The 20,232-nt window shown below is 39.3% G+C and overlaps 6 protein-coding genes across 11 annotated transcripts in view; 4 read left to right on the forward strand and 2 right to left on the reverse strand.

The window, feature by feature from the left end:
* The first annotated feature begins 207 nt into the window (after positions 1–207).
* On the forward strand, positions 208–3,829 carry LOC103316720 (putative ankyrin repeat protein RF_0381). The gene is made up of 2 exons (XM_008211960.3): positions 208–2,032; positions 2,108–3,829. The coding sequence occupies exons 1-2, from the start codon at positions 1,841–1,843 to the stop codon at positions 2,786–2,788; spliced, it is 873 nt and encodes a 290-aa protein (XP_008210182.1). The 5' UTR covers positions 208–1,840; the 3' UTR covers positions 2,789–3,829.
* A 328-nt stretch (positions 3,830–4,157) lies between these two features.
* Positions 4,158–6,340, reverse strand: LOC100122220 (DNA repair protein XRCC1). Of its 2 annotated transcripts, XM_008211827.2 has the most exons (4): positions 6,093–6,310; positions 5,213–5,710; positions 4,516–5,125; positions 4,158–4,441 (listed from the first exon to the last, which is right to left on the reverse strand). In XM_008211827.2, exons 1-4 carry the CDS (start codon positions 6,103–6,105, stop codon positions 4,309–4,311), a joined length of 1,254 nt encoding a protein of 417 aa, XP_008210049.1. In that variant the 5' UTR covers positions 6,106–6,310; the 3' UTR covers positions 4,158–4,308. The 2 variants fall into 2 exon arrangements, with proteins under 2 accessions (XP_008210049.1, XP_001605823.1); XM_001605773.6 differs by having other exon boundaries at positions 5,213–6,340.
* Positions 6,341–6,859: 519 nt separating this feature from the next.
* Positions 6,860–9,548, reverse strand: LOC100122206 (60S ribosomal protein L19). Of its 2 annotated transcripts, none has more exons than XM_001602767.6 (5): positions 9,479–9,548; positions 8,234–8,331; positions 7,783–7,889; positions 7,465–7,628; positions 6,860–7,236 (listed from the first exon to the last, which is right to left on the reverse strand). In XM_001602767.6, the coding sequence occupies exons 2-5, from the start codon at positions 8,236–8,238 to the stop codon at positions 6,910–6,912; spliced, it is 603 nt and encodes a 200-aa protein (XP_001602817.1). In that variant the 5' UTR covers positions 8,239–8,331; positions 9,479–9,548; the 3' UTR covers positions 6,860–6,909. The 2 variants fall into 2 exon arrangements, with proteins under 2 accessions (XP_001602817.1, XP_032454814.1); XM_032598923.1 differs by having other exon boundaries at positions 8,234–8,315; positions 9,479–9,544.
* Positions 9,271–12,774, forward strand: LOC100122175. 4 transcript variants are annotated; one of them, XM_031930601.2, is made up of 6 exons: positions 9,271–9,470; positions 10,076–10,458; positions 10,577–11,060; positions 11,154–11,595; positions 12,260–12,392; positions 12,474–12,774. In XM_031930601.2, exons 2-6 carry the CDS (start codon positions 10,135–10,137, stop codon positions 12,606–12,608), a joined length of 1,518 nt encoding a protein of 505 aa, XP_031786461.1. In that variant the 5' UTR covers positions 9,271–9,470; positions 10,076–10,134; the 3' UTR covers positions 12,609–12,774. The 4 variants fall into 4 exon arrangements, with proteins under 4 accessions (XP_031786461.1, XP_031786462.1, XP_031786460.1 ...); XM_031930602.2 differs by having other exon boundaries at positions 9,281–9,474; XM_031930600.2 differs by having other exon boundaries at positions 9,293–9,478.
* Positions 12,775–12,867: 93 nt separating this feature from the next.
* Positions 12,868–13,558, forward strand: LOC116738558. The gene is made up of 2 exons (XM_032598925.1): positions 12,868–13,132; positions 13,209–13,558. Exons 1-2 carry the CDS (start codon positions 13,004–13,006, stop codon positions 13,383–13,385), a joined length of 306 nt encoding a protein of 101 aa, XP_032454816.1. The 5' UTR covers positions 12,868–13,003; the 3' UTR covers positions 13,386–13,558.
* A 19-nt stretch (positions 13,559–13,577) lies between these two features.
* The window catches only part of LOC100122149 (syndecan), a 37,783-nt gene continuing 31,128 nt past the window's right edge, over positions 13,578–20,232 (forward strand). Inside the window, exon 1 of the mRNA XM_001605701.5 lies at positions 13,578–14,701. Within this exon, the coding sequence (XP_001605751.1) occupies positions 14,624–14,701 (78 nt within the window). The 5' untranslated portion in view covers positions 13,578–14,623. The remainder of the gene's footprint in view (positions 14,702–20,232) is intronic.

Below are 20,232 nucleotides of genomic sequence, written 5' to 3' on the forward strand. Positions count from 1 at the left end.
AGAAAACCTTATAAATAACAATTATTTCAAGTACTAAAAAATCCTATAAAATTATTATAAGTTTAAGCTTATAAATGGTAATACAAAAAATGTATTATCTATAAACTATAAAAACTTGTTAAATTAAAAAGTAATAAGCCGTATATAATAATATAAAAATATAAAAGTATATATAAATATAATCAGATAACTTACAGTACACTTTCTATACGTAAAGTCTTATAGAATACTTCAGTTTTTTTCACATTCATCTGGTTATTAGATTATTTCTATAGAATCAAGTAAAATAATTAGGCAGATAGAACCCGATAAAATTTTTTATTGGAGACCCAATAGAGAGTTTAAAATTTTTATTGGATTTTATTTGTGTCTTTTAACCGGGAAACATTCAGAATGTTTTGTCTACCAAAAATTGGGGAACAGACATGAAAGTACTAATAAACACATACAAATCATTATTGCAATCAAAAATAGACAATGGCTGTGTAGCGTACGACTCAGCCAAACAGAGTGTTAGTAAACAACTAGACGTGATTCTAAATTCAAGCATGAGAATCGCGTTAGGAACTTACAGGACAAGTCCTACAACCAGCTTACTAAGCGAATGCAAAATGTTAGCACTACGACTAAGAAGAAAACAGCTCACCTCTAACTACGCCATCAAATTACTGAACTATATACTTTTAAACAACGAAAGCTCAAGAAACAAGATATTTAAATCAAATCCAATATTACCTTTCTATCAACGGGCCTCAACATACTTGAAATCCTATATACAACCACACAAAATAAATTATGTCCTTGGACCAGTACTGAAGACGCAACCACCAAAATAGGAAAAGTCGAAGGAGACCACAAGAAATTCGTCCAAGATCACGCAGAATACCTCTACATATATACGTCAACATCTATCAATATACAAGCTATTGGAGCCGCTGCCTCGTTTCCTAATGGCGAAAGCCTACTATTAAAAATTAAAAATTGGTATGGTACACAATCAGCTCTTCTTACACTAATACTTCAAACAATTGAGCGCATCGACACTAATATCAAAACAATAATTTATGTACAATCACTACAGCTTATAAACGATCTAATAAACAATAAACAAAATAATTCACACATTCAACAAATAAAAAACCTGGTTAATAAACGAGATAGTAAAATAGCTATCTATTTCTCGACCCCTCCATATAACATATACAACCAAACTCAAAACTTAGCCAACCTAGCCAGTGAACTAGAGCACCACCAAAATGCACATAAAATCAGCCGAGAAGATGGAAAGAGAGTAATCCAAAGGAAAATAAATCGAGAATGGAACAAGCAATGGCAATACGATGCCAAGAATACTCAACTAAAACAAATAAAACCTAAAGTCTTCACGAAAAGCCCACTATTAGCACTAACACGAAGACAACAGATAATAATATCCAGAATCAGAATAGGACACACAGTGCTAACTCACGAATATCTATTCAAAAAAGAGAACCCACCTGAATGTGATACCTGCAATACCCCTGTAAAGATCGACCATATCTTAATGATCTGCCCAAAATACGATACCGAACGTTTATAACACACAATCAAACCAAGCCTAAGCAAACTGCTGAACAGTACTGAAGGATGTGCCAACGTTGTAAAATTTGTACAAGACTTAAATCTCAAAATATAAACATTTTTTTTCTTTTTTCTTTTTTTACTCTCTGTAAACAATCAAAATCTATTATATCTACAAATTCGTTGTAAAAAGTGTATGTAAAGGTGTCGCTAATACCCTCTGGGGGATGCGACTTTAAATAAATAAATAAAAAAAAAAGACAAAGTGCTGTCGTTGTTGATGAAACACGGAGCCGATGTTTTTGCCAATGATAACTTAGATCGAAACGTCCTGCAGTGCTTGACAGAGACTAGTGTGGAACACCTTGAACTGGCCAAAATCTTGATCGAGAAGGGCGTCTCTCTCCACGATTATTGCGACTTGCACCTCCAACCGCTACACTCGGCTGTCATGATGGGCAAATATGAATCGGTGAGTATGAGTACTATTTCTAGAACTTGTAAGACTTGATTAAACTCCGAGTGATTGGATTAACTTCTTTTTTAGGTGAAACTCTATTTGGATCACGGCGCAGATGTCAATGCGCAATCACTCCGTGGCAAAACTCCGCTGCACTTAGCGTTAGAACCTACACGTTTGAAGTTGCCAATAATAGAGACTTTGCTCAAACGCGGCGCGAACACTGCCCTAAAGACTGGGAGTGGCGGTTGGACCGCGTTGCACTACGCCTGCTCTTATATTCAACGAGAGGTCGTCAAACTGTTTTTGGCTGTCGGAGCGGATGTGCTAGTCGAGAACGATTACGGCCAAACACCTCTCGCTTGCATCCCTCATGAACGTATGGAGAGTCCAGGCGTCGAGTTGATTATCAAAGTTCTGGCTCTGAAAAAAGCTCTCCAGCCGTCGCTCGAGCTGAAGGACGAGGGGATCATCGAGCGCTATCCGAAGTTGCGGATTTATTATCGCAGCTGCTTCGAAGAGATCGACAGGATGAGATCCACGAGGTTCACCGAGGGCTGCACTTTCTTCGATCTGCTCGCGAAAAGCCAGCGTCAGATTGCCGGGCTCATGCGGAGTCCCGACTTCGAGGCCAAGTTTCAGCTGTACGATCTGAGCAGCGAATTTACCACGTATGCCGAAGAGGCGAAGCGAAGTTTCGAGCTAGGCTGGGACAGGTCGACCTGGTCGACGAGGCTGTCGGCCGCATTTTGCCTTATCTGCTTGTGAGGAAGATAGTTGATTACGCTTTTGATTAGCGCGAGAATCTGAAGATATGATCGTTAGGTTAATTGAAATATTGAAACATTATATAGTATATTATGTTCCAAGGGCGTAAAGTGCGTTTTTTTGACCGAGTGCAATACTGTATCCACTATATATTTCTGTGGCTTCTCAGCAAACGACTAAAGTCACAGTTTCGAGTTTTCGAGAAATTGCGATTTTAATGTTTAAATTGATACGTAAGATCGTGGTATATACAAATAACAGTGCAATAGGGAACAGACATGGTTTTGCTATATACATATAAATACTTATATATAGAGTAGGAAATAGCATAAGAATACGTTAGGTATCAATTTTTTGCTGATTTAGTACCTCCAGGCCCTAATATTATTAATTAAAAATTTATATGTTGTTATGTGTAGTTTTTAAAACGGTAGCTCTGCAATATGGCGGCTCAAAGGATAAAGACCTAACACCTAACGTACGGGCATTGGAGTACATGAATTACAGTCATCATGAATCTATTTTGATTTTGAAGCATTATCTCTCAACTCTATTATGATTTTTGACAAAACAATAAGGTTATTTTATGTATTAACATTTACATGCGTTTATACATCTATATATATTTTCGTCCTTCGCGCCGCCATATTGATCACGTGAGCTCTCAATCGTTTAAACGTATCATTAGCAAACCAAATTTTCAAAACCATATTACCTAACAAATATTGCAGTAAAAATCGTAACTTTTCTACTTTTGTGAAAGATTTATTCTTAACTTTATTTTAAAAATCATGTCTGTTCCGTATTTTGCGCTTATTTAGTGCATCGTGAATTATACCTTTTAAATCGTTGCACTAGGCACAGCAGATGGGTGGTTGTCTTTTTATGGCGCAGAAATTACCCTCGGTTTAGTCGTTGTGCCGGGAATACATTTTCCATATTCTGGCTTGAATACAATCTTGTTGGGATACTTTGGTATCAAATTTGACATCCAAAAATGAAAAGAATGCTTGACATAGCTATTGTCAACTTACAGAGTAATTTTTAAGTGTTTTTTTTTCATCCTGGAATATTTCATTGACAAAAATGGACTTAGGTTGTTTTGTAAATTCCTTATTTTTCCGTATAATTGAAAAGATCAGATTACCATTAATTATCCCAAAGAAAAAACCATTTAATAATAATTGCACTAAAATTAGTAACACGATAACAAGATTGGACTGAAAATAAGATATATGAGATAAAAAGAGACAGCATAAGAATGTTGATTCTATTGCATAATGCTCTGCATTGTTAATGCTTTTTATCCTAATAAAATTCCTCGTATAAAAATACACCCGATACCGGTAGTTCAAATACTATAAGCAAATTGTTATGTGTATAACGATTTATTACAAAAATTCGTAACAAAAAATTGTCTTTTAAATAGTAAACAAAAATCGCTATAAATTATAAACGTTAATTAATTTATGTACAATATTCATTTTGCCCAAAAATCGAAATTTTATCGAAATTTTTTACTAGTCTGAGTCATCAGTTTCTTGATCATAAATACTTGGTATACGAATCGGTGACGTGCTTCCTTCAATTTCTTCTTCACTTTCAGGCTGACTCTGCTCTCTGCTGTCAAGCGCGTACCTTCTCCATGGGAGTCTAGAAAATTGTTGATTAAATTAATTTTTAGTACGCGTTTATAACTGTGGATAATTTAATGATTTAAAGATTACCTTTTTTTCTTATCAAAGCAATTTTCAATAAATTTATGGCCTACAATCTTGCAATGACCTTTCAGTTGTTGAGATTTGGGAGTGTTCTTGAAAGCACAAATTAAATGGGTACACTTGTTGCTTGTAATATTTGGATCTGCAATATACTTTGCTCCCATTTTAAGAGCTTTTCGTCTGATTTCATCTCTCTGAGGATTGACGTATCCACTAAGAGAGAATGAAATGTCTTCAAAAAGTTTATTAAATTCCTTTTTAGGCTTTGTCTTTTTCCTAGGCTTCGTTTTGATATTTTCAACTAGTGGTTTGACTTTGGGTAAATTGCAGTTCTTACACAATTCATCATCATTAAAATTACATAACGAGCATCTAGCTTTTTTTGTAGGACCCGAATCATCTGATGAGGATGGCTGTGGGCTAAGTACACGTTTTTTTAGATTCATGCTTTCATCTTTGTCGGTTTTAGATGTATCTGTAGGCTTCTTTTTAGGTTTTGGACTGGGTATAACATCTCCGAAAAGAGTTCGTGCCACAGGTGGTTCATTTTTATTCCTTTTCATATCTGGTAAGTTGTTGGTGATTCCAGAAGTGTCAGTACTAGAACTTGGAATACCTAGAAAATATTTAATTTTATGTATATGTATGAATAGAAAATACTTTTAATTTATTTAGTAAATAAATCCATAGGGTGAATTCATACCAGACCCTGTTGCATTCAATTTTGCCTTGCTTTCCAATTTTTCTAAAAGTGGTTTTTTCTTATGTTCACGGTCTTGTTCTTGTTTTTTTGCAAAATTACTTAAACCAGTTTCAGTAATCTTTTCTTTCAATTCATCTTTGTAGGTCTTCTTTTTTCCAAAAAGTTTAAGATATTGTTCCTTAAACTCATCCACTTCATCGTCATTTTTTTCTTTCAATTTGAAACGACCAAATACATCTAGGCCTAAATCTACAGTTACTTCAGTCTTTAACACAATAAATTCCAAACCAAATAGTTCCCTAGGATTGGCCGATTGCATGCATGTAACTTTAACTCGATCAAATTTCATTTTAATAGTTTCTGGATTAAGTTCTCGCTTTGTAAATATCTGTACTTGATCTTTAAATTTGCTGTTTGCTGCTTCATCGTGCGTCAAAAATTGATGATTTACTACTGGTATCCAGTTGTCGGGTTCTTCAGAAGTGGATGCTTCAACAACTACAATACAGGAACGATAATTTCCAATTTCAAGACCAGTTATACATGAGGACTCCAATAGTTGGAAAATAACTGTGGCTATAAGTTCATTAGGTTTAGCGCATCGCCATGAAGATTTGGGAGGATGCTCTAACAAGTTAGAAGATGGGTATGAAGGATGTTCCGAAGAACAACTTATTATTTTTGAAACTTTGATTATCATTTTGCTAATTTTCCTATGACTTTTCGTTAAATTTCAATGCATAACTCATCACGTGTGTTGAAACTACAACTTTCGATGCGAAATAATTATAAATAAATAACACGAAATTTTACCATACATATCACTAATATGCAATTTTATCGCGCAATAATATATAGCAATGTATAACACACAGCTAACCTCTTACAGTCATACGTAAACAGTTTTTACTTTGTCTAACTTATCACTTGTCGCTGGTATTTTATTCACTCAGAAGTAGTATAATAAATAAAAATGTATTCGTAGGCACACAACTGCGATCACTATTTACGAAGAAGCATCATTCGAACGATCTAGCGCAAAAATTTGCGGTTTCGCGCTCTATATTCTGACACATCGATCTAACCTGACCTGGTATTTACTTTTATATATATATATATATATATACACACACACATCGTGTGAGAGCGGAATTACTTATTGTAAAAGTAAACGTCATCGGAAAGAGTTTTCTATTCGCATGTAACGCAATAGTACTATTACAGAACAATAGTATATTTTCGAATTAAAAATTACATATTGCATTACACCTACCTTCTCCTTGTTATAATCTTATTATCATATAAATATATATGTCATTACCATCAAATTCTGACTGAACATAATAAAACTGTTTTTTTTTTTCAAATATTGGAAAATTTCTATAATTAAGATAAAACCTTAAGAATGCAGTAATGCATAGCAATAGAGTTAAAAAAAATTGTTTATTGGAAATATTCAATAACTCTCAGCAGAATATTGATTTTAAACTAATAATTTTGACGATTATTTTCAGATATTAGTATACCACCAACATGATAGTTTTTTTATTTAATAAAAATAATAAATCATCATACGTTGATATTGACTTTAATTATTTGACTATGACTTTTCTTTGAGATAGAGGAATAAAATAATAAAGCATGAAATCTGTCCTTTTTTCTTTTATTTTATAGAATAAAAATTAATTTCGCTTAGATTACTTTTTCTGCGCTGCCGCAGCTTCATCTTCACGCTGATACGACTGTAACAGCTCCTGTTTCTTGGTAGCAATGCGCTCAGCCCTGCGCTTACGTGCCTCGCGGACCTTCGTCCTGCGTGCTTCAGCTTGGTCAGACAACATCTCTGCCCTAGCCTTCTCCGCCTTCTTCTTGTGGATGAACTCCATGAGGACTCTCTTGTTCTTGAACACGTTACCCTTAGCCTTCATGTACAGCGAGTGGTAAAGATGCCTATCAATTTTCTTGGTCTCACGGTACTTTTTGAGTAAACGACGAAGTACTCTCATGCGTTGAATCCACAGATCCTTGAAAAAACAAAAATTTTCATTATTAATATTGTACATGCTATTTTCTTATAATCATCAGCTGTTTACATAGTTCTTAATAGAATTATTTGGGTGATGATAGACAAAATTGAAATAACAAGATTGATTATTATTGAATGAATCATCGTACAATCACAGCTTGTATTATTTTATCTAGATTTACTTCCAAACATTTAATGCGTAAAATACAATTAAGTTTTGACTTACTTTTTGAGGAGTACGGGCGTTCGCTGTACCTTTCCTCTTACCAAAACCACAGTGACGACCCTTGCGTCTGGCTTCTGTGTTCTTGCGTACTCGGGCTCTCGAGTGCACCGCTACGGGCTTCTTGATGATCAAACCATCCTTGATCAATTTACGGATGTTCTGGCCTACACATAAAATAAATCAACAATTAATTTGCATCCGTAACTTCGTTCATTGTGTCTAAAACAGTGTCTATTCAATAGTCATATCGGAGATCTTTAAAGCACTTCAGAACTCAGAGTTTATAGCTTGAAAAAGTACAAAAAATATAAAACTTACGCGAGTTGGTGTTAGCAATCTCGTTGATTTCATTCGGGTCCAACCAGACTTTTTTCTTGCCACATCTCATTACCGAGGCTGCTAGCCTCTTCTGCAACTTTAGCGAACTGTAACAAAAGTAAGGTTATGTTAACCATTGTTTGTCGAAAATACTGTGCACCGTATCTTTTGTTATAAAATAATGAAAATATTGCAGATTCGCGTTGTTTTATTTGCAACTGGAACACTCTCGTAAACTCTTAGCACATAAATAACTGTTGTCTTTTCTAGGGTGACCATGTGGTTCCAGAGCACAACATTTCTCGTAAAATCTTAGAACAAGTATTGAACTTGTATAAAATTTATATTTTATTATATTTCTGAATGTAACAGAGATTCACTGATAAGCTTCGCGAACAATTTTATGCAATATTTTCACGAAAAATAATAAATTTTCGAGAGTAACAAATACCTCATGACGGCAAGTCTTCGAGTCCCCCGTAGTAAAGAAATGTAAAATGGCCGACTAAGAACTTCCTTGTTTTCTTGCCACGCTAATCAATTGCAAAACTACGACTTTGTTATCGATGATAGAATTTTATAACAACACGTTTATAAAATTGTGACGATTTTTTAATGCCTACGTAATTTGCAAAATCTTCAAGTATGAAATGTCTGATGTATTTTCGTTTGATTTATTTTCCGCTTGACTTTGTAAAAAAAGCGGTGGATTCAAAAATACAATTCAACTCGATGTTACAAAATGCTCGCGTGAAAATATCATTCGTGACTAAATAGCAAAAAATTATACACGGTAGAGGTACGAAATAATGAATCTGCTCGACTATTGTTCGCGCGACGTAACTTGAGTTATCGATTATAAAACAATAAAATTTGATCGGAATAAAAAATTTTACAAGATTCATCGTTCCTAATAAAACATTAATTATTCGATATTTAAACTTTATCGAAAGTTTCATAGCTGCAAAGTATAATTTAAGGTTATTCGTTTAAGCGTAATCCAACAATGATGAGTTATCTTTTATTATCGTTATTACCATAAATATCAACAGTAACTATTTGTTTATCGGTGAATTCCTCGTTTAGCTTTGCTTAAATGTAAAACCAGTGCTATCTACAATAGTGCGCGCACACACACACGCACACACACACACACACACACAAGTATATACAAGATTTTCATCCGGAGTTCTCGAGTTCTAAGGGCTATCATACGTAAAAAGGAATAGCGAGGAATAGCAGCTGACAGCCAATCAGAAGTAAGCGTTAAACGGACTTGTTCCTTATTGAGGTGGTGGGGAGAGAACATGAAGGAATGAGTCCGTTTAAAGATTGCTTCTGATTGGCTGTCAGCTGCTGTTCCTCGGTGTACCTTTTTACGTGTGATAGCCCTAAAGCGCATGCTCATCTATGTATATGTGTGCATACGTATGTACATATATATATCGGTTATCCTAGAAATTACGAACAAAGAGGGCGCCAGAGTATGGTTTACTGCGCAAGTTAGTAGCGTCGTACGTTCTCCAACATGTTAGTCTGCTCCGGCTGTGTGTACTAAATGCGGAGATGCTGATTCTCGTCGGACCTTAATAATCTTTTCGGAAAGTTTACGCAGGACGAAAACAAAATAGCGCGAACACTAAAAGCAACGAAGCTTAAAAGTGAACATCTAGCCAAGATTGTATCTAGTACGTACGTGAGTATAGTCGAATAGCGCACACGATACTACTGCAGCTCTTGTATGTACGTTTACCCGCCAGTTTTACTAGCATTGTGTTATGTGCACTACACATACCATACACATGCATGCATGCATATTCGTCAAAGATGGCTGCTGCTTCTGTCACAACTTTTACAATTAAGCCGTGCATTGATTTATACGTGTTCTTTCATTCAAACGTGTTATGATTCCATGTCAATTAGTCGCTTGCTTAGCGATTGTTCGCGAGAGACCTAGAGTTTCGCGATTAATTTGCAACTCGATTTTTTTTTTCTAGCGAACAATTATATTTGTCGATAATTATTTGGTAGAAATAATTTTATAACCATTTTGAAAGCATGCAGAAAGCGAGTAGCAACAAGTTGTTGGAACTTATTGGCGTCGAGCCGGCCGCGAGTGCAAACGGACCCTTATTATTAGGGTCTGTTTACAGTAGGATTTGATTTGACCCTCGCAGGCGAACATCACTGCGAACTTTTAAATTTGGCGCGGTGAAAAGAGATCGCGCGTCAAAAATATTTTCTCAATTGAAATTAAATCGTTAATTAATTAATTATCCGTTGTGAATTACAGGTATATATCTGATTTTTAACGTCATAAGTCCTGCAATCACATGCGGCTGGAAGACTGATATGTCGAAAGCGAACAATTGGAGAATGGCCAGGAGGAGAAATACGATGGTGGTGAATTCGTTTAACTACAGATACAAGAAGCGCGAGAGAACGCAAAATTGGTCCACAGCCGAGAAAACTCTGCTGTTCGAGTTGGTGAAAAAGTACAAGGATATCGTTGACAATAAAAGTGCCTCACTGGCCGATAAAAATAAAGCGTGGACGAGCATACACAAAACCTTTCTCGAGTCCTGCGAAACGGAAAGAAATGTCAGCAGGGTCAAAGAGCAGTGGGGCAGGATGAAGGCCCTTGCAAAATTAGAAGTGTCCACCTACAATGCCAAAGTTGGTATTTATTTATTTTTTAAATTTATTTTAAATATCCATATTGTAATTTGCTACAATATGATTTTGAGATCTCTTTTTTGGTCGATGACTACTTTTTTTTTTAATTTGAATCCAGGTCAAAACAAGCGGGTTGGAAGAAGCTGAAAAACTAAAACCGTCCGAATTGAATACACACATTTGGGACTTCTGTTGTACGGATACCAAGCCGAAGACTGACGACAACGACAGTAGTATCGAAGGAAAAGTGGAAACTACCGAGGCTACCGAATTACCGGAGCAAAGTGTATTGGAACAAAGTACACCGGAAGAAAATGTGCCTAAAGCTAACGTGACTAAATACGAAACGATCCCGGATAAAAAGCCCGACGCAGAGGAGCGAATCTCGCCAACGAGAGAAATCGAAATCGTAGAGCCGCAGATAAAAATTGAAAACGAAGCCGAAATTCCGTCGTTCAATTATACCATGACGCAAGATGCGAATTCCGAAGAAAAAGTCGACAACAAGAAGCGACAAGCCAACGTTCAAGTGGAGCTGGTAGATACTAAACGAATGAAATTACCGGATACGGAGAAGGACAAGGAAGACACAGCAGCAGCAGGTAAGCCTTGACGAACTTGTACCCAAGTTTAACGAGATTTTAACTATAACAAACGTTCGCGCTTCGATTCGAACTGTTACACATGTTATATAGTTGGAGCTCAAGAAACGCCATCGATAAGCGTGCTGAACAGCGCGAAGCCACAGCCACGGATATTCGTCCGGGGAAATTTGCTAAAACAGGTATCCCCGTTAAAGCCAAAACCAATGCAACAGAACAGAACCTTGCGAATCATACCGCCTCCGAATCAAAACAAAAAGGTTACTACTCCCTCGCCGTCAGCTATTAACTCAGCCGTTCCTCTGCGTCTGCTTCTCAGCAAAAACGTCCAACACAAAGTTCCGCCCGTCATAACAGCTCGGACAACAGTAGCCACTGTGGATCACAGTCAAATCGAACAGAAGAAGAAGATCGAACTGCTGGACGTGCAGTTGGAGTGCGCGAGGGTGCAGAAGGAAACGGCTTTCGTGGAATTGAAGATTGCGGCTATGAAGAGGCAGGCGCTCGAAAAGGAGCTTGCGGAAAGGAGCGAGAGGTATTGTCTAAGAATAAACTTTTATCGCGACGTCGATTTGAAAATTATCGTTTTCCCGCGTCTGAGACAGTATAATGCAGGGCGCGCTTCCAGCATGATGTTTACAAGTTATGATCCGACCGTCGAGTTTCGCGTCTACGTAATACCCTGTGCTCTTGGGCATACCGACATTTCGTAGATTTGCGAAAAAAACGTCGTTCAGTTGAGTTCATTTTTGCAAATAGCTATACATTAATCATGCAGAGAATACCGACCATTATTTCCAGAAACATGGCTTTTATAAGGTAAACCATTGAAATCCGACGCTAAATCCGCACAGTACTCCGCGAACAATATACGAACGTTATTGACCTCCACCGGCTTTTTGCGACTTTGACAACATCGTTCGTCGTACGTGGAATCTCCGGGACGAATAATCGCGGAGCTTGGATATGCCCGATGTAAAACAGCCTCGTTGGCAAAGCGATTGATTAATTCGCGAGAGTCTTGTAGCTTCGCTGAGCCTTTTTTTAGCTGAACTACATTCGTACGTTTTGAGGCTTATGTAACGTTCTGGTAGACCAGTGGTTATCCGTCGATTCAGCGAAGCTGTTATTTTTAGCTAATTACGCACTTTTGTTGATCACCGTTGGCAAATATTAATGTAATGCTTTGTTCGTTGCAGCCAAGCTAGGATGACTGGTGAACGAGGAAGCGGAGTTGGAAAGGGAGGTGGTGGTGGTGGCAGCATTCGCGAGGCTGGAGGATCCTTTGGAAAGATGGAAGCTGCCCACGAAGATCAATATTTTTACAATATGGTAATGGTTGCTCTAATGTCTTTATGTATGGGCTTTAAGCATGTGTGTCTAATGCACGAATCTGACCTTTTCTGTTTTTAGCAAAAAGAACAAATTTCAAAGTTACGAGAGGGTCTGCATGATGAGATTTCATTCCACGAGGAACAAATCAAACGTCACCAAGAGGCTATCAATCGCCACAAGAAGAGAATGGCTGAGATGGAAAGTACTAAGTGAACAGCTTCACTCGTCCACTTGTTCACACCCATTCGTTCTCTACCATGTGAGAGAAGGAAGTCGCTAAAACATAAGTTTACAGCTGTAGAGTATTACGATGTGTGCTTTTTTTAACTATCAAATGTTATTACGATAAGTAGAAATAAACAAATTTTTTTGGTTTAAACATTCAGAGAATTATTGAAATATCCGAGTTTTACTTATAGTTATAAAACGTTTAAAAAAAAATGAATAAATCAATCTAAGACAATGTGGCTGATATTCAATTTTTTGTGTTTGCAAAAGATATCAAAACATTTTTAGAGGTTAGATCGGTTAAAGCACAAATATTGAAATGATAAATCAAACCCAAACTTAAAGATTGAGCATATAATCGTATAATTTCGAAAATAATAATGTACCCTAATCAGTTCTTGAAAATTATCTGTGACAGGCTTACTTGCCAGAGTGCTAAGCGAGAACTGCACAAGAATCCGCTGTTCAAAAAATGCAAAGCTTATCAAATTGAAGATATTTGCAAAGAAGTAACGACTTTTTAAAGTAATCCCTTGTATTCCAAAAAATAGGTAATAAAATTATATATTTTTGAAAAAAAAATAGGACAACTATCACTACAAATTGTTAAGGGAAAAGACTCTTCAAGATGTCAAGTCGATGCAAGCAGTGATTCGCGAAATGCGTCATAAAATAGAGGAGTACAACCGGGACATACGGGAAAATTTGCGATTCCTGAAAAACCTGGAAACCAAGATGAAACATAATGGTAAAAACGGATAAATAGCAGAACTTGCATGGTTTATCGAAGTTGAATCTTCGCGGTTACCGTTTGTTTGGCCGTTTACTGCCTTATCAGCAGCTGTTGGATTGAAAAAATATTGCTTGATTTTTTCAAGAAAGAATTGAAAATTTCTCAAAAATAAAGTCTTGTTATTTAATATACAACACAAAAATGTCTTTTAAAAATTATTTCTCTGAAACTAGGAAGTAATTTCTTTATTAATTGGTATTGCAACCGTGTGAATTTTACGTTTTTACACCATTACACGCAGATAAGTTTTTTTTTTAAGTTTTTTTGCATTCTCGCTGATAATCCTGCAACTTCTGATACCGTTTAAGCTTGAAGTTTTGACCGTTTTATTATGACCCTCTATTGAAGACGTGCATTGGAGTTTTATATATCGCTTTTCAGTGATGTGCATTCACGTTTGCGCCGAAATTCAAAACCCTCCAATAAGTGTCGCCCTCTTGATCCTTTCGAAATTTGGCTCCTTTTGATCCCCGAGCGCACTCTTCCGAGCGCTAGCCGTACCATCACTGGCATCGATCAGCGCCAGTATATTCGGTAAACCGTGTGCGTCTGTGTTGGCGCCGCTCCGCTCACAGTAGTATAGTAGGGGAGAAGGAGTATCAGCAGCAGCGCAGCAGCAGCAGCAGCAGCAGCAGCAGCAGCAGCAGCAGTGAGCGAGCCAAAGGCCCGAGAGCGAGTCGAAGCGACGACTCCCTTGGTTAATCCGCTGCATCCTCGCCGCCTGCGGCCATCGAAGCAGCCCAGTTCGGCTCCTTTTTATACAACACACACGCATATACACTACTGTTATACGAATCTACGTCGTCTCGAGCGCGCAAGAATCGTGTGTGCAGAGAGCGCATATAAGTATTCGCGAGTGCGCGAGTTTGCAGTCGAGAGGTAGCCTTGCAGCAGCGAAGCAGAGTAAACAACTATATACACACACACGCACAGTGTTATTTTGTTTCGACGATCGTATACACGTACAGTCCGTCCGAGCCTCTGGCATGCAGACCTCGCGACTCGGTATTAGTGAGCGCAGCGAAGTGTAGTGCCAGACGAGAAGAGAGAGAGAGAGAGAGAGAGAGAGAGGCATATAGCTGCGCGCAAGAGATTCGGCCCTTATTTGGGACGTGCTGCAGCAGCGCCTGTATACAAGCCCAGAAGCCGACGAGTGCGGGAGTGAGATACGCGCCAGTGAGGTATCATCGTCGCCGCCGCCGCCGCAATGCAGCCCAGGATATACTGCTGGGCCATCCTGGCCACCCTCGCAGTGCTCTCCGCGAGGTGCAGCGCCGCCAATGAGGTGAGTGTGCAGCTGCTGTATATATACAGGATCTGCCCCCCTCCGTTTTTTCCCTTCATTCTCCGAACTACTCTTGTTTACGATCTCGAGAGCTGTCTATAGCTACGTAAAATATCGCGAATAATGAAAAATCGCGCAGGTTATGCGAGACCCTCCGCGCGCGGAGCGGCCATTCCGAGTTGTATGCTCGCGGGGCACGTCAGGGACGTGACATTCGTATGCATCCCGCGGTTCGTCTCTCTCCGTTCACGGACATTCCTTATAACCTCAAAGTCCCGTTCGCTCCTTCGGGTCTTCCTAATGCCTTGGCTTGGGCTATCGATTTTTTTTTCTTTCCACGGAGACGCACAAAGATCTCTCGCTGCGAGAGAGAGAGAGAGAGAAAGCGGAAGGAAGGAAGGAGAAAAGCGTCATTGTTTACGAGCGCCGGGAGTCGGTGCAGAGGTATAAAAGTATATACACTATAATGCAGAGAGAAAGAGAGAGACGGGATCAAAGGCGGGGGCCAGAGCGCGACGATCCCAAAATTCGAACGGCGACGGCGGCTGGAATCTACAATGGCCGTGGAATCTCTCTTGGCGGCTGTGCCGCCGCCACTCGCTCTCTCTCTCCCCTTGCTTGCTTGCTTCGCAGCCTTCTCCTCTCTGCAGCTTCTCTTCTCGTCGGGCGACCATCTCGCGAGCCCTTCTCGAGTCTCTCTCTCTCTCTCTTCCTCCCGTATACGCTTACACGCATTTACACTCTGCTCGGCGTTTTACACTGTTGTCGTCTGCATTTTGGCTCTCGCTGGTGTGCTATACTTTGCGCAAATACCCGACGCGCTTGATGCTCCTTCTCCCCATCAGACGGCTTCTCCGAGCTAGCTGCTACTTTGAAATTGATACTTTTTGCGGCTTTAACTCCGTCGCGCGCAAATTCGTTTGCCCGATGTGTGTTCTTTCATCTTTTTGCCGCCGCCGCTGCTGCTGCCTCTTTTCAGACTCGGCGTTTTCTTTGAATTCTGCCAGCTGCGCTTTCTGCTGTATTTTGTAGAAAAAACTCGGAAAGCCCGCGGTGTGTTTGAGATTATTTTTTTTTTTTTTAGAAATAATTATCGTGAACCTAGAAATGACGAGCGAGTGTTGGGCAACAAATTAAAGGGGAAACGCGCTTGTGTTCGATCTGTCAGTGTGAGATCTTATCTCGAGTATGGTCTCGTTCAATGCTATTATTACGAGGCACAATCTTATCGAACTGGAATTCGAGAAATGTCGCTTGCTCACACCCCGTGCTTTCAACAACAAAAACAGCAAGTCTAATGATCTTTGCGGTGTTTGCAGTTTGTTGCGAACTTGCTTGTGGCAAACGGTTTTTCATCGCAAACTTCGCTGCGTTACAAAAACGTTAGCTGCGTTCGAATTTCGGACGACCGATTGAGTTTAACGTGAGCTTGACGTATATAACGTAAAAAGCCAAGTATATTGCAGAATTCACAACGCTTGAAAATTCGATTGAACAATGTAATAATACACTCAAAGTCCGTGCGACGGTTCATTATTACAGAGCTCACGTGGTGCGCGGTTGGATTAAATCTCTTTGAGTTTACGTGTGACTGGCTGTTGAAGATTTGGCTTTGATGTGCAAAATATAGCCGAGCCGTAGAAATTCAACGTTTGCCATTATTATGAAGTATACACATTGTGTGTTTTGTACCGGAAGAGGTAGAGAGAGAGAGAGAGAGAGAGAGAGAGAGAGAGAGAGAGAGAGAGAGAGAGAAGACGGAAAAGTTTACTCGCGCGCTTTGTGAAAAACAAATTGCTAGATTATGCGAAGCTGCTGCGTTTGCGATTAATTCTCGTACGATTCGTCTATGAAAAATCAAGAGCGATTGTAGTAGGCGGTAGTGATCGATGTAGGTCTGAGCACTCGTTCTAGTCTTCAGTGCATATTTTGACCAGCTGATTCGGAATCGCGAAGGCTACCTTCCGGGAAATGCGCCTATAGTCCATTTCCCGGGAATTGTTTAATAATTCATCACTTGGGCTCAAATCTATTTTTTATTTGTCGTGCGCATTTTTTCTTTTAATATAAAACGCATCGATTTTGTGAAAAATTGAACTCTGGGCTCTATACTTAGAGGCTGCTCGTACTGCAACTCCTAGAAAATAGCACATACTTATGGCTACAATTGTATGTAAAAAGAAACAATTCTGTGATGATAATAAAAAATCTTCCTTATCTCTTATATATCCAATTACCTATTATAATATGTTCCAGGCGATTACTTAAGCAAACACTGATTAAATTTCATGTTTCTTTGCTATCCTTTCCAAAAGACTCCTTTAACGAGCGCACCACATTTCCTCAAAACAGCATCGACGTGTGCTGATCCCGATAGCGTAACTCTATCCCACATCATACTAAAATCCTAAAATCATCAGACTATGCCGCTTATAGGATGGCGGTGTGTATAGCAGCACTAACACTCGCTTCGGTCATAATCGATCTGTATAGTCTATAGCCTTTGCCGAAGGAAGAGACAGCTACTGAAGTTGCCTAGTATATAATAGGAATATAAAGGCTGTGTATACGCGATGCTGCGCTTCCGAAGAGAACATTTTACGCTGAGTGCTACAGCCGCACTTTTGGTAATGATGAAGCTACCGCAAGATTACACGACAAGCTGTACAAAGGAAGCTCTATTATTACTGCTACTCGAATTTCGTCGAGGCGAAACTTGGCTAGGTTACCGCCACCATTATTTTCCGCTGCATTATGCGTGATCCATGAAATTGATTCTACCTACATAAGTATCAGGGATACAAAGATACTTCAGTTGACGTTTATCTTTACCTCTGTTTACGAGATCCTCTTTTGTGGCGAAAAGGCTATAATCGTGCACTTGTTTTGACACATTGCCAGATAGATACAGGATTCATTGAATATCTATTTTCAGTTTTAGCTTACTGATAAGTGCCCCGTCTTTTCTACAAAGACAAGCCAAAAAATTGAAGATTGATTCAAGCCAACGTCGTGCGTTTAATTCATGTGTATTTTTCGTGTCATCAAAGCCGTACACCCAACACAACGTCTTGCGGAGGCTATAGACTTCGCCCGATTCAAGCCAAAGATCGCGATCGTGATCTGGATCGCTGTGCCGTTATCCACACTCACACGAGTCCAGTTTTCTCCGCGCGAGATCGTGTCTACTACACACACTTATGCGCGTCTATAAATGTGAGTATTATACACGACTCGTACGTGTACACGTGGGAGAACGTCGGTGGCATGGATTTTTATCTGTGCCTATATTTTGCATCTTTATTATCCTTTTATCTCGCGCCGATCGATAATGAAAGCTGACTCTCTCTCTCTTGCTTGCGCTCTATAGCATTCGACGAGGTGTACTGCAACGTTCTCTCGCGCAGTTTTTTTTTCTTCTCTTTTCACTTCCTCTCTTTATCATTATTATTTTCCAAGCCATACCATAATCCCCAGCTATGTAAAACTGTGTCAGCGATATTTACGCAGGCGCGAGTGTACACTTTTTCGCACTTTCTGCCCCTTCGTGTTCCTGGAAACTTCGTACACTTCTCAGATAAGCGTCAGCTGTACTTCTCTCCTTTTTTTTTGTCAAACGTTTCTTGCTCGAGCCTTATCGGCTCGACGCGTGCATACGTACAGATGTACGCGCTCTCGTGTATAGAGATTTCTTTTTCTACATTAAGTGCACGAGTGCGCCGTTTTATAACTTACTTCTGACGACGGATAGGGGAATCCGTATATTATCTCTGATTGTTTTTATCGGCGCGCTGCATTTTTCGATACGCAATCGTAATCATATTGATTCAAGTGCAGCCTTTTCAGTGTTTTCTCCTGTATGCGTGTATTAGTTATCTGTGTGAACGAGTGTGTGCGCGACACGAAGTTAAATATTTACTTTTTGCATCGCTCTTTCTGTTTACGAAATTCAGTGCGCTGCTGTTAGTTGCTACGTATCGAAAAATACCACATGTTCTGATGCATAAGGTATACTGTGTTGATCGAAGTTGAAGAAGATATCGAAGGAATTAATGTTCGAAAAATGTTGTTTTGTCTTAGACGATCCGGAGGGAGATTGCTTATGCGTACAGTAAATTTGTTAGCCGATATGAGCTCATCGAAGCGCAAACAAGATATCGAATTAAGGCGTTGCGAAAGTGTTGTGTCACGCTTTTGAAGAGCTGTTGGCGAGACTGCTATGATCTGATGTCGTTCCATATAAAAATCGCCATATACATTGTATAAGTACTTCTCTTCAATTCAAGACGTTATACCGAATCAGCGATACGACAGCTGCAAGCTTTCCCGCGATTACACATCGATGCACTTATCTGAAAAAAAAATCATTCGGCCATATGCCACAAGCTGAAAATGAAAATCGATAAATCCTATAATATCTCTGTCAGCGTGTCAAAAGCGGGTATTACGGCTATACATCATTCTCATAAAGCATATTCAATTTTTCGTCACAAAAGCAAAGACATCTCTTGTCAACAGAAACGAAGAAAAATGTCGAGGCTGAAGTGCCATTGTACATCCCCGATGAGCTTATGTAGGTATAATCGATTCCATCGATCGGGCACATTTCGCTATACTTCCGGATTATAATAGAGCGGAAAATAATACGCGTCGACGGGGTGGCGTTAACCTCGCGCCAAGTAGTTTCGCCTACGAAATTCAAGTAGTATAGCTTCCTTATCGTGTAATCTCGTGGTGGTAATATACCTTCATCATTACACCAAAAGCACGACAGAGATATGACATAAGCGAGAAAGGTATCGTAGTACTCAGCGTAATTTTCTCTCGGCAGAGGCGTCGTGTCCTATACGTATAAGCCTTATATTCATAATACACACTGCAGGCCAGTAGCTGTCTCTCTTCCTTCGGCGCAAGCTATAGGCGGTGCGCGCGCGTGACACCGATCGATTATAACCGCACAGCGTGTGTATATCGCTGCTGCTGTACACTCCACCCCATATAAGCGACAAAGTCTGATTATTTTAGGATTCTGCTGTGATGTGCCGATAAAATTACGCTCGAGAGCTATATAGCTTTACGTTGTGGCGCTGTTGAGGGGACGTGCGGTATGCTCGTTAAAGGAATCTTGCGGAGAGAGAGAGAGAGAGAGAGAGAGAAAATGTGAAATTTAATTAAGGTGTTTGCTTGAGTATAATGGTATGGAGCGATGGATCGATATAGGTAGGTAGAGATGAAGGCACATAGCCGATGGATATAACAGTCGGAAAGAGGGTAATTGGAAGAGATGAACGGAGATTTTCGATTATCGGATATCTGCTCGCTAGCTATCGGCGCGCGGATATGTCGGTCTGGCCCAAGGTCGGATGTGATACTGTGCCGAAGTGCTTACCCTTCGCGTATGCAGTTATCCACACCGTGAATGCGCTAATTAGTCGTGTTGTTGCTCTATATCTTTCGATATTTCGATTCCAGCCGACAGAATAATTTTATTCATACCAAAACACAATCACGGCAGTAAGTCGAGCGTGAAA

The sequence above is a fragment of the Nasonia vitripennis genome, chromosome 4, assembly GCF_009193385.2.
Source record: "Nasonia vitripennis strain AsymCx chromosome 4, Nvit_psr_1.1, whole genome shotgun sequence".
NCBI lineage: Eukaryota > Metazoa > Arthropoda > Insecta > Hymenoptera > Pteromalidae > Nasonia > Nasonia vitripennis.

Bases quoted from the DNA above. Each gene is read 5' to 3' on its own strand.
- LOC103316720 (XM_008211960.3), top strand. From the start codon at position 1,841: ATGAAACACGGAGCCGATGTTTTTGCCAATGATAACTTAGATCGAAAC. The intron at 2,033-2,107 runs GTGAGTATGAGT...CTTCTTTTTTAG, and splicing joins TGATGGGCAAATATGAATCG to GTGAAACTCTATTTGGATCA.
- LOC100122220 (XM_001605773.6), bottom strand. From the start codon at position 5,912: ATGATAATCAAAGTTTCAAAAATAATAAGTTGTTCTTCGGAACATCCT. The intron at 5,126-5,212 runs GTATGAATTCAC...AATATTTTCTAG, and splicing joins ATTGAATGCAACAGGGTCTG to GTATTCCAAGTTCTAGTACT. The intron at 4,442-4,515 runs GTAATCTTTAAA...ACAATTTTCTAG, and splicing joins TGCTTTGATAAGAAAAAAAG to ACTCCCATGGAGAAGGTACG.
- LOC100122175 (XM_031930601.2), top strand. From the start codon at position 10,135: ATGTCGAAAGCGAACAATTGGAGAATGGCCAGGAGGAGAAATACGATG. The intron at 10,459-10,576 runs GTTGGTATTTAT...ATTTGAATCCAG, and splicing joins TGTCCACCTACAATGCCAAA to GTCAAAACAAGCGGGTTGGA. The intron at 11,061-11,153 runs GTAAGCCTTGAC...CATGTTATATAG, and splicing joins GGAAGACACAGCAGCAGCAG to TTGGAGCTCAAGAAACGCCA.
- LOC100122206 (XM_001602767.6), bottom strand. The intron at 7,629-7,782 runs GTAAGTTTTATA...TTTTATGTGTAG, and splicing joins GATTGCTAACACCAACTCGC to GCCAGAACATCCGTAAATTG. The intron at 7,237-7,464 runs GTAAGTCAAAAC...TGTTTTTTCAAG, and splicing joins ACGCCCGTACTCCTCAAAAA to GATCTGTGGATTCAACGCAT.
- LOC116738558 (XM_032598925.1), top strand. From the start codon at position 13,004: ATGTACCCTAATCAGTTCTTGAAAATTATCTGTGACAGGCTTACTTGC. The intron at 13,133-13,208 runs GTAACGACTTTT...AAAAAAAAATAG, and splicing joins TTGAAGATATTTGCAAAGAA to GACAACTATCACTACAAATT.